At 52.0% G+C, this 12130-nt stretch overlaps 1 protein-coding gene across 1 annotated transcript; it reads right to left on the bottom strand.

Annotated features, from left to right (window-relative positions):
* Positions 1 to 229: 229 nt before the first annotated feature.
* On the bottom strand, positions 230 to 10484 carry ARSA (arylsulfatase A). The gene is made up of 8 exons (XM_032220637.1): positions 10074 to 10484; positions 8193 to 8433; positions 6955 to 7173; positions 4125 to 4294; positions 3089 to 3213; positions 2860 to 2987; positions 2343 to 2445; positions 230 to 1031 (listed from the first exon to the last, which is right to left on the bottom strand). Exons 1-8 carry the CDS (start codon positions 10313 to 10315, stop codon positions 724 to 726), a joined length of 1536 nt encoding a protein of 511 aa, XP_032076528.1. The 5' UTR covers positions 10316 to 10484; the 3' UTR covers positions 230 to 723.
* Positions 10485 to 12130: the final 1646 nt, after the last annotated feature.

Raw genomic sequence — 12130 nt, 5'->3', positions numbered from 1 at the left:
TTCCACTGAGCGAAGGACTGAAGGGCCATCACACACGTGACCAAGTTGAGAATAGCAATAGCAATAGTAGCAGTTAGACTTATATACCGCTTCATAGGGCTTTCAGCCCTCTCTAAGCGGTTTACAGAGTCAGCATATCGCCCCCACAGTCTGGGTCCTCATTTCACCCACCTCGGGAGGATGGAAGGCTGAGTCAACCTTGAGCCGGTGAGATTTGAACCGCCGAACTGCAGAACTGCAGTCAGCTGAAGTAGCCTGCAGTGCTGCACTCTAACCACTGTGCCACCTCGGCTCTTAGAACCCCCCCACTGCCCCTAGTTCTGCTCCCCACGACACAAAAGCTGGACTCCGAAGCCAATTCCCTCCAGCCTCCAGCCCCCCAAAGTCTTTGAGGGGGGAGAACGGAGTGCATTCTCTCCAGTCCTGGGGCGTCTGGAGTTTTCAGGGAGGGCAGAAGTGCAGCGGCTGCAGGAGATCCACCGTCCTCCCCCGGCTAAGGCTGGGCACCTGGACTTGCCGTCCAGCAGAAATGGCTGCTCAGCATTTCAGGACCTGCCTGATTCAGAAAGCAAAGGGGGGGGGGGATTGGTTTCCCTCCCCTGATTAAAAAATAATTGCAAAAACTCCTTGGGAGTGGGCTAAACCAAACCCGCTCTGCTGTCCAGGGGAAGAAGAGCTGGGCTACGGGTGGGCTGTGCGAGGAAGGATTGGGTGGGGAGGGGGCTAAGGGCCACAGCGGCAGCAGGAGGGCTTGGGGCTGCACTGGGGGCTGCAGCACGGCTCAAGCGAGGGGTCGCTCCCCAGGGCCAACTGGCTCTCCCCAAACGTCATCTCCTGGTCGAAGGCGGCTTTCAGCAGGCGGGTCTCCTTAAGGACCCTCAGGATTTGGGGCTTGTGGGCCCCGGCTGGCAGGAGGTTGTAGTTCTCCGCAGGGTCCGTCTCCAGGTCGAAGAGCAGGGGGGGCTCCTGGGGGGTGAGAGCAGTGAAGCCGCTGCAGGCCTGGTCAGGGGTGGCAGCACTGTTGAAGGCTCCTGGGGAGGGAAAGAGAGAAGGGGGGCTGCTTGGGTAGGGCCCGTTTTATGGGGGCTTTGGGGTGCGTTTATCTTTCTAATATTGTAAACCCCCCAGAGGTAGGATGGGGGTAAATAATGAGGGAGAGGGGGGGGGAGAGAGAGAGAAAGATGAGATGAAAGAGGGATGAGGGAGGGGAGAGAGATAATCTTATCTATGTACCCATCTTTCCCTCTCTCTCTCTCTCTGTCTCTCTCTCTCTCTGCCTGCCCATCTCTCCATCTCTATCTCAGGATCTTCCTCTCCTCCGGACACTTTAGGCAGGCAGCAAGGAACCGGTTGCCAGTTTGCTTCCGGGTCCAACTCAAGGGGTTGGTTGTGACCTTGAAAGCCCCTTGTGGCAGGGGGACCCAGGGACCCCAGGAACCTGGCCCAATGGCCTTGGCCGGCCCCCCACTGGTTGTGGCCGAAGAGACTTCCTGCAGACCCCGCCACCAACCCCGGTCACGGAATCCCTGCTGATGGCTCCCAGGGGAAGGGCCTTCCCTGCTGTGGCTCCCTCTCTCTCTGGGACCCCATGGCCCTCGAAGGGAGACCTCCCCCACCCTCCTGGCCTTCCAGAAGGGCCTTAAAACCCAGCCCTGCAAACTGGCCTGGGTCCCCCTGGGGGCATCCCATGCTGGGGGTAGATGGTAGAATAGGAAGAACTTCTCACCCCCCGTCCTCCCCCCGGATATTCTGTCTTTAAACTTCATTCATCTCTGTTCGTTTTGATGTCTCCTGTTTTCAGCGTCTGCTTTTGGGATGTGGTCAGGCACCCAGAGTCTCTTGACCATCAGACGGCCAGTATGGATGGATGGATGGATGGATGGATGGATGGATGGATGGATGGATGGAAGGAAGGAAGGAAGGAAGGAAGGAAGGAAGGAAGGAAGGAAGGAAGGATGGATGGATAAGAAAGAACGAAAGAAAGAATGAAAGAAAGAAAAAAAAGAAAGAAGAAAGAAAGAAAGAAAGAATAAGAAAGAATAAGAAAGAAAGAAAGAAAGAAAGAGAAAGAAAGAATAAGAAAGAAAGAATAAGAAAGGAAGGAAGGGAGGAAGGAAGGATAAGAAAGAAAGAACAAAAGAATGAAAGAAAGAAAGAATAAGAAAGAAAGAAAGAGAAAGAAAGAATAAGAAAAGAAGGAAGGAAGGAAGGAAGGAAGGAAGGAAGGAAGGAAGGAAGGAAAGAAAGAAAGAACGAAAGAATGAAAGAAAGAAAGAAAGAAAGAATAAGAAAGAAAGAAAGAAAGAAAGAGAAAGAAAGGAAGGAAGGAAGGAAGGACTGACCTTTGGTGAAGAAGTGAGCTTTGTACTTTCCATAGCGGACAGCAAAGACCCCAAACAGCTCATCAGGTGCTGGGGGGTAGAAGAACATGGTCTGACGGGGGCTCTGTTGGAAGAATCAGAGAAGACGACGTTACCCTAGCCCTGATGAAGTTACCTAGTTTGGTAATGAAAGGTCTGCGAGTCAACAACCAAGAGAGCATCAGGACCCCACAGTCCTCCTCTCCACAAAGCCCACTCCCTTCTAGCACTGATTATGTTACCTAGTTGGGCCATGAAACGTCTGCATGAAAGGAGCCAAGCTCAGAGAGCTTGTAGGGCCCTCCATCTCCTCCTCCTCCTCTTTCCCCTCCTCCTCCTTTCCGGCACTCAGGACGTTACTTAGCTGGGACATGGAAACAGCCCAGAAGAACCAAAGAAGCTTCTTGGATGAGAAGCGAAATGTTTTCAAGGGAGAAAGAGGGGGGGGGCTGGGTCTTGGGATGGAGAGCCAGGCCCGCGTGGCCCCCAGGCTGCCTACCTTTCCTTTCCCAAGGAGGACGGGGCTCAGGTCGTATCCGTCCAGCGTGACGTTGGGGAGACGCGCCCCAGCCAGCGCAGCCACTGTGGGCAGGATGTCCAAGGAACTGGCCAGCTCATGGGTCACCCCTGGCCACAAGAGAAAGCAGTCAGGGGGGGCCATGTGGAAGGAGCATCCGCTCGGTCCCTGCCCCGTGGCCAGCTGAGCTCCTGCCGTCCCACCGGCTCACCTGGCGCAATGCGTCCCGGCCAATAAGCCACAGCTGGCTCCCGCATGCCCCCCTCATAGGTCGTCCCCTTCCCACATTTGAGCAAGCCAGAATTTCCTCCTCGGGAACCGCGCATCGTCTCAGGGCTGTCGAGAGATGAGAAGTGATATTTTAGCAACCTCAGCAAGTTCTCAAAAGGAAGCAGCTTCTAAAGACTTTCGTTTTAATCCCCAATTACTGAAAACGTGTTTGACCACTTCTGCATTTATATAAACCCTGGGCCTCTTTTGCAAGGGGCAGAAGAACAATTATGCTTGCAATGTCTCCATCGGTGTCCAACTAGGGGGACAGGAAGAGCCAAAGGTGGCGCAGTGGTTAAATGCAGCATTGCAGGCTACTTCAGCTGACTGCAGTTCAGCAGTTCGGCTGTTCAAATCCCACTAGGCTCAAGGTTGACTCAGCCTTCCATCCTTCCGAGGTGGGTAAAATGAGGACCCGGATTGTTGTTGGGGGCGATATGCTGACTCTGTAAACCGCTTAGAGAGGGCTGGAAGCCCTATGAAGCGGTATATAAGTCAAACTATTGCTATATATGTGTCTTTGCCCCCCTTTTTTTTTTAGTGCACAATTTCTTTAAAAAAATGTTTTGTTTTTCAAGTTTGCAAAAAGGCAAGTAGACTTCCTTGGGGAGGTATGGGGGTGGGGGTTTCCTTGAAAAGGTTTCGCTTCTCATCCAAGAAGCTTCTTCTGTTCTGAAGGATGGAAGAACTTCTCCAGAACGGAAGATGCTTCTTGGGTGAGAAGCAAAAGGTTTTCAAGGGGGGGGGGGGGGGGGGGGAAACAAGGAAATCCAGTTGCCTTTTGGAAAAGCACAACTGGGACATGAGGCTCAATTAAACTGGAGTTTCTGGTGTTATGAGAATCCAGCCCAGCTATGCAGAGATGGCAGCAGGGGTCCTCACTACACGGTTGCCTGGCCTATGCCAACCTTTGATGCTAAACTGACCGCCCCTCCCTCCATTCCTGACCCAAAGAAGACCCGGCCGCACACACTTACCCATTGTCAGATGTGAAAAACACCAGTGAGTTTTTGTGCACCCCGGCCTCCTGCAAAGCCTGCAGGAGGAAGCCGACGCTTCCATCGAACTCCAGGAGGGAGTCCCCAAAAGGCCCCCTAGAGGATCGGCCAGTGTAGTTTTGGCTCCCGAACTGGGGATAATGGGTATGCTGGAGAGAGGGGAAAATAGACATCGATATTGAAAGCCTCCCAGAATAGCTATAGAATTTGGGTGGGTGGGTGAACAGAAAAGCCTCAAAAATGATGAGGGGACTGGAGGCTAAAACATATCAAGAACGGTTGCAGGAATCAGGTATGCCTAGTCCAGTGGTTCCCAAACTTGGCAACTTTAAGACTTGTGGACTTCAACTCCCAGAATTCTCCAGCCAGCAGAGCTGGCTGGAGAATTCTGAGAGTTGAAGTCCAACAAGTCTTAAAGTTGCCAAGTTTGAGCTGGCTGGAGAATTCTGGGAGTTGAAGTCCAACAAGTCTTAAAGTTGCCAAGTTTGAGCTGGCTGGAGAATTCTGGGAGTTGAAGTCCAACAAGTCTTAAAGTTGCCAAGTTTGAGCTGGCTGGAGAATTCTGGGAGTTGAAGTCCAACAAGTCTTAAAGTTGCCAAGTTTGAGCTGGCTGGAGAATTCTGAGAGTTGAAGTCCAACAAGTCTTAAAGTTGCCAAGTTTGAGCTGGCTGGAGAATTCTGGGAGTTGAAGTCCAACAAGTCTTAAAGTTGCCAAGTTTGAGCTGGCTGGAGAATTCTGAGAGTTGAAGTCCAACAAGTCTTAAAGTTGCCAAGTTTGAGCTGGCTGGAGAATTCTGGGAGTTGAAGTCCAACAAGTCTTAAAGTTGCCAAGTTTGAGCTGGCTGGAGAATTCTGAGAGTTGAAGTCCAACAAGTCTTAAAGTTGCCAAGTTTGAGCTGGCTGGAGAATTCTGAGAGTTGAAGTCCAACAAGTCTTAAAGTTGCCAAGTTTGAGCTGGCTGGAGAATTCTGGGAGTTGAAGTCCAACAAGTCTTAAAGTTGCCAAATTTGGGAACCACTGGCCTAGTCAAATGAAAAAGAAGAACCAGGGGAGACACGATAGCAGTGCTCCGGTATTTGAGGGGCTTCCACAGAGAGGAGGGGGTCTCTTTTATTACCTCAATCCTGATTGCAGAAAAAGGAAAATATAACTGTCAGCTGCAACTTCATTTAGTAATCAGGAAAGAAACCACTCAACTCCATTTGTTTTGAAATCAAGTGTACTTTTACTAATTATAAACGAACAGTAGCAAAGCTAAGCTGAGTCTGGTTAATTAGGCGGGAAAGCGAATAATATCATGTATAATTCAATCCCCTCCCCTTGGCACCCCCGTTCATAGTCCAATTATAATGCACCCAACTGTCAGGTGGGAGATATCTTCAAAAGACATCACCAGGATGGAATGCTGGACAGTTAACCTTGGCGGGAAACTCCCTTCCTCCACATGCGCAGTAAGATGGTCAGACCAGCGTCTAGAATCTTCCTCCAGCACATCATGATTCCCCTCCCAAATACTATGCTCCCCCCCTCCCCATTTCAATGGCAGCCGAAGCAGCAACAAAGCAGAGGCTGACATCCTGCCCCAGAGTGGAAGAAGGGGGTCAAGCTATTCTCCAAAGCACCCAAAGGCGAGAAAAGGAACAATGGGTGGAGACTGACCAGCCTGGAAATAAGGGGAGATTTTCTGACAGTGAGAACAATCAACCCATGGAACAGAAGTTGCCACCAGCAGTTGTGGGTGCTCCATCACTGGAAGTCTTTGGACAACCATTTGCCTGGTCTAGGGTCTGTTTGAGCAGGGGGCTGGACTAGAAGACCTCCAAGTTCCCTTCCAGCTCTATTCTGATCGATTGACTGAGCCTCAAATGTATAGCCTACATCACAGTTTCAAATATGTTTCTTGAATATAAACAGCCACAGGCCTCCGAAATGTTCCGAGAGAAGCTCCTGTCATGCTGTGATTCTATGTTGGTGGGAAAAACTGAATGGACGTAAGTTGGTTTCTGCTTTCCAAACCCAGCAACCTCAAAGGGGCTCCGGAGCAGAGCAGAACAAGCGCTATGGATCCCCAAAACGGACCCCCAAATCACAGGGCAGATTCTGGTTGGTCGCCGTGTTGCACAGAATCTGCAATGCATGAACTAAATTTGGAAAGATTTTCTCTAAACAGGAAGTCTGCAGGCATCGGCCTCTCTTATAGGTAGTCCTCAAGCTACGACCACAACCGAGCCCGAAATCTATGTTGCTAAGCGAGACAGCTGCTACGACCTTTCTTGCTGCTGACGTTAAGTGAATCACTGCAGCTATTAAGCTAGGAACGTGGTTGTTAAGTGAATCCAACTTCCCCCTTGACTTTGCTGAGCAGAAGGTCGCAAAAGAGGATCACGTGACCCCGGGACGCTGCAACCGTCGTAAATGTGAGTTGGCTGCCAAGCGTCTGGATTTTGATGACGTGACCACAGAGATGCTGCAGCAGTCATAAGTGTGAAAAACGGTCATAGGTCCCTTTTTCAGTTCCACTTGTAACTTCGAATGATGCTCAGCCCATGATGGTGAACCGTATTTGCTGGCATGCCAGCCGCCAGCTCTGCCACCTGGTTTTTTGCCCTTCCGGAGGGCCGGGGGGGGAGGGGCGTTTTCTCACACACACACACACACACACACACTCAGGCTTCAGGAAAGCCTCCGGACGCCCACTGTGGTCGTACCTTGAGAACTACCTGTATACAAATGGGCTGAGGTCACCCCACCCCACCCTTCCTGCTCAGCCCCCCCCCCAGCCCCCAGCCCCCCAGCCCAGGAGACTCACGTGGGAGGCATAGTAGAGGAAGAAAGGCTGCTTGCGCTGAGCAGAAGCCGTGATGAAATCCCGGGCAAAGGCGTTGTAGTGGCCCTCCAGGTGGGGGAGGTAAATTGGTTGCTGCGCGATGCTCCCATTCAGGAAGAGGGGGACGGGGACCACTCCCTGGTCGCAGACCCCAAAGCACCGAGTGCTGGGTGGGAAACAGGTCAGGTTCTGGCAGGGGCCCTGCGAAAGGGGCGGGAGGGGTGAGGAAGGGGGAGGCACGCGGCAGAGCCCTCCCTGCAATCCACATGGACCCTTCCCCTCCTCTAAGCAAGACCCCCACCCCCACCCAATTGGGAAACTGACAGAAGGAGGCGTCAAGGAGGGAAGCAGCCTGGAGCCTTTGCACAGCCACAAGAGGTTTAAGCCTGACAATCATCACCACCGCCCGCCCTCTTCCCTCTTCTCCTTCTTCCCCTTTCCCCTCCTCGCTGCATGACAGACCCCTCTAATCAGGATAGATTTCAGAAGGAAAGGGAACAAGAAATGATATTCAACTCTTTTTGGGTCTGCGGAAATAGCACCCCAAGAAAATAAAAATTAAGCCCTGGAAGAGACGCCTACAACAATAGAAAAAGAAAGGGAGGGAGGAGGAGAGGAGAGGAAGAGGAGGGAAGGAAGATGGAGGTGAGGAGAGGAAGATGGGAGGGAGAAGGAGACAGTGTAGGAATGGGAAGAGAAGAGGAGGGGAGAGGGAAGGGAAGAAGGAAGGGAAAGGAGAGGAGGAAGGGAGGAAGGAAGTAGAGAAGGGAGGGAGGAAAGAAAGAAAGGGAAAAGAAGGGGGTGTCAAAACAGGCGAGGGATGGTAAGCAAAGCAACCCAAACGGTATGTTATAACCCTCTAAATGGAATGACAAATATATAAGAATGACGAATGTAAAAAAAAAAAAGAATAATAACTATGTGAATGTATCCCTATAACTGTATGTAGAGAACAAAAAAAAAACTTTTCAGAAAAGAAGAAAAACCCCTCCCTTCTAGCATGGATGATGTTCCCTAGTTGGGTCATGAAACATCTGCAAGAAAGCAATCCAGCTTAGAGGGCAAGAGGGATCCCCCCCTGCCCCCCACCCCCTCCTCCCACCAGGACTGATGAGGTTCCCTCCCTGGGTCACCAAAGCCCACGCCTTCCCTTCCACCCGAGGAGGGGCCAGTCCCAGGGAGCCCCGAACCCCCACCGCCTCTCCCCGGCCGCTTCTCACCTGGTCGTGCGAGTAGGGCACCCCCAAGAAGTGGTCAAAGCCTTGGTTGGTGGGCAGGAACATGCCGTTGGGACCCAGGCCCAGGTGCCACTTGCCAACCATGGCCGTGGCATAGCCGCGCTCCTTCAGCACTTCGGCCACCGTCACCTCGGCCAGCGGGAGGCCTCCCTGGGAGCCGGGATAAAAGACGCCGGGATAGATGCCCGAACGGGTCTGGAAGCGTCCCGTCAGGAGGGCTGCCCTGCAGAGAGGCAGAGCGGGCAGGAGTGGGCAACAGAGGGTCCTTGACTTACCACCCTTCACTTAAGGACCATTCAAAGCTAGAGCAGCACTGAAAAAAGGGACGTAAGACCCAGCTCCCCCCCATCACACACGGCAGACCCTCTGAAGTGAACGCAGACGATTCCTTGATTAAGAGCCCCGGCAAAACCTTCCTCTCTCTCAACGCAGGCTGACAAGGCCATCCGGCAGGGAGACGAATAGCTGCCTGCCACATCTACTCATCTCCACCCGCTGCCTTTTCTCCCCAGAGCTAACAGCAGTGGCTCTTCCGTCCCAAGAACCAGCCCATGGATTTCCACTGCTCTCCTCTCCTCTCTGCCTTTTGCACATCTGCGCGTCACGCACTGAATGCTTCTCTTCTTCCTCATCAGCCACCTCCAGACCTGGGGGCTGTTGACCCTCCATCTGGGGGCCGATACAGCCGAGCCTCTGCCTCTGCCAGCTCCTTTCCCTCTTCCCCCTCGGGTTGCCCTCATGCTGACCTCGATTCCCACGCCTCCTCCTCCTCCTCCTCCTCTCATTCGGCTGCTGGAGGGGCTGGCGGTCGACAGGCCACAACACCGTTGTTCACACTGAGGACCCTTGCAGCGTCCCCAAGGTCACGTGATCCAAATTTGGATGCTTGGCAACTGACTCATATTATGACCGTTGCAGTCTCCCGGGGTCACGTGATCCCCTTTTGCGACCTTTGGACAAGCAAAGTCCGTGGGGGAGCCAGATCTGCTTGACAACAATATAACTACCATATTTTGGAGTATAAGACGCACCTTTTCCCCCCCCAAAAAAGAGGGTAAAAATCTGGGCGCGTCTTATACACTGAATACAGCATTTTTGGCCTCCCGAAAACCCGCCCACTTCACCAAAATGGACACGCAGAGGGTTTGGGAGGCCTGCAAAGTGCTCCTGGGGGCCGGGGAGGGCAAAAATGAGTGAAAAACAGGCCGGTTTTTTGCTCATTTTGGGGGGGGGGGCAGCCCCCAAGAGCACTTTGCAGGTCTTTCTCTCTGCATGCCCCATTTTTCTCAAAAAATCGGGTGTACAGAGGGTTTGGGAGGCCTGCAGAGTGCGTCTTATACTCCGAAAAATACGGTAACTTAGCCACTTAAGTACAGTGGTGTCAATGTTTTTAAATTGGGGCAAAACTCACTTGACCCCTGTCTCACTTAGCAACAGAAATTTAGAACCCAACTGTGGTCGTAAATCAAAGTCTATCTACCTGCGGATGGCTACGTCCAATCACCCTCCGAGCCAGAGCCCAGGGAACCCAAGAGCTGGAAGGTCTCCACCGTGGGCGCAGGGGGCACCTCAAGAGCTCCGGCACCCCTCGCAATGCCTTTTCCCTCTCACTCAGCCTCTAAGGCAGTGTTTCTCAACCTTGGCAACTTGAAGATGTCCGGACTTCAACTCCCAGAATTCCCCAGCCAGCGAATGCTGCCTGGGGAATTCTGGGAGTTGAAGTCCGGACATCTTCAAGTTGCCAAGGTTGAGAAACACTGCTCTAAGGCCAAGAGCTCAAGGCTTCACAGGCAGCCTTGAGCCCTCTTGACCAAAGACTCCTCTGAGTGGACTCTGGGGAGAGGGAGAAGGGGGCCGCCCTACCTGGAAGGGCTGCAGACGGGGCTGCTGCTGTAGAAGTCCGTGAAGCGCAGGCCCTCGGCGGCCATCTTGTCCAGGTTGGGGGTGGCGGAGCTGGGGTGTCCATAGCTGGCCAGATCTCCAAAGCCCAGGTCGTCTGCAAAAATCAGGACGATGTTGGGGGGCGGTTGGTTGGCTGACCCGAGGGAGGCCAGCAGCCCCACGGAGCAGAGGGCGAGGAGCCAGGAAGGAGGCACGGCTGGCATGTCCAGAAGGAAGCAGGGAGTCTGTCCCAGCCACAAGTGGGGTGCCAGGGGTCCAGCCCACAGCGTGCTCCACTGTTCTCCAATTGGAACAGCCCTTCTGGTCCAACCCTCACCGGAAGGGTCTTCAGCCCGACTCTTTCAGGACCTCGGGGGGCTGCAAGAGAAGAGAAGACTCAGGAAAAATAGGGGAACCCCCCTGAAAACAGACCCATAAAGAAAATAATAGATATTTCAGGAAGGAACCAGGGAACTGGAAGAGCTGCTGAGTGAGATCCAGAAAGGGGTTGGGTTTTTTTTTTTAAAAAATAATCTTTATTGGTTATACATTTTTTTAAAGAATAAAACATACAAACACAATTTTAAACATAAAACCCCCCCTTCCCCCCTCTGCGATGACAGTCATTCACAGCCCAACTTTTTTCCCCCCTTCCTCATTATTTAGTCTCTAAGCAGCATCTTCTCGTTACCAAGTTCAGGGATATATTACAATACCCATGTTCACTTTTAGTTCCCATTTTTAACAACTGCTATTTTAACTTTCGCCCACATATACCATAGGTTCCAGCTCAGATAATGTTCCGTTTCTCCTTTGTCCCTCAGGCAACCCGTCATTCTGTCCATTTCTGCACATTCACAGATCTTTTTAATTATGGCATCTTCCGACTACGGTACGGTAGTAGATTTCCAAAATTGTGCATAAGTTATTCTTGCGGCCACAATTATATGTAGGGTGTTTTTTTTTTTAAAGAAGCAACATGAGATCACCAGCAAGCACAATGAACTCGACCGCAGAAAACAAGGAGACAATTGGGGGCTAAGAAGGAACATTCTAGAACAGGGATCCCTACCCGATGGGTCAGACTACATCGCCCAACACAGCTCACCCAGCATAGCCGCGATGGGAGGTGTAGTCAGCCTTGGAGGTGGTGGGTTTAGCCCCTCTTGAAAAATGGAAGCCGCCGATCCTTAAGAGGAGCCAAGGAATTGCTAATCTCAAATAAAACCTGCAACATAGAGTCCCAGGGCTGGAAGGGACCTTGGAGGTCTTCTAGTCCAACCCCCTGCCCAAACTGGACCCGTGATGCCATCTGTTATTCTGTTATCCCTGTTGTCCAATGCTAATTTCAAATAGACATGTGTAACGTAGAAATTGTAGAATCTTAGGAACAGGAGGGACCTTGGAGGTCTTCTAGTCTAACCCCCCCTGGCCAAGGCGGGAGAACTTACTCCATCCCAGACAAATGGTCGTTCAATCTCTTCCTGAAAACTTCCATGATGGAGTACCTGCAACTTCAGGAGTTGGGCTGAACCATTGATTCATCTTTCTCACATCTGTACGACCCCTTCTCTTGGCAGGGACCTCAAATTCCAGCATCTGAGGGGCTGCCCCAAAGAAGAGGGGGGTCCACCTATTCTCCAAAGCACCAGAGGGCAGGACAAGAAGCAACGGATGGAAACTAACCAAGGAGAGAAGGAACTTGGAACTAAGGAGAAACCTCCTAACAGGGAGGACAATTGAGCCGTGGAACAGCTTCCCTCCAGAGGTTGTGGGGGCTCCATCACTGAAGGTTTTGAAGGAGAGACTGTCTGAAATGGAATCGGGCTTCCTTCCTGAGCAGGGGGTTGGACTAGAAGACCTCCAGAGTCCCTTCCAGCTCTCTGGTTCTATTATGTTGTAGGAAGCACAGAGGATGCTTCAGAGGCATCAGGAGGAGAAATAATCTTAGCAATGGACCACAAGGTGAGGAGGGATCGGTCGCCTATCCCACACACAGCCTGTGTCTGTGCTAGGGTTAGGGTTTTAAAGTGAGGACT

Source organism: Thamnophis elegans, chromosome 7 (genome assembly GCF_009769535.1).
Source record: "Thamnophis elegans isolate rThaEle1 chromosome 7, rThaEle1.pri, whole genome shotgun sequence".
In the NCBI taxonomy this organism is placed as follows: Eukaryota; Metazoa; Chordata; class Lepidosauria; order Squamata; family Colubridae; genus Thamnophis; species Thamnophis elegans.
The sequence above is the reverse complement of the archived record's forward strand: the minus strand, read 5'-3'. Positions and strand labels throughout refer to the sequence as shown.

Coding starts and splice junctions, on each gene's coding strand:
- ARSA (XM_032220637.1), bottom strand. CDS start 10,315: ATGCCAGCCGTGCCTCCTTCCTGGCTCCTCGCCCTCTGCTCCGTGGGG. Junction 7,174..8,192: donor TGCCCTACTCGCACGACCAG/GTGAGAAGCGGC, acceptor CCCCTTTCGCAG/GGCCCCTGCCAGAACCTGAC. Junction 3,214..4,124: donor TTTTTCACATCTGACAATGG/GTAAGTGTGTGC, acceptor ATCTCTCGACAG/CCCTGAGACGATGCGCGGTT.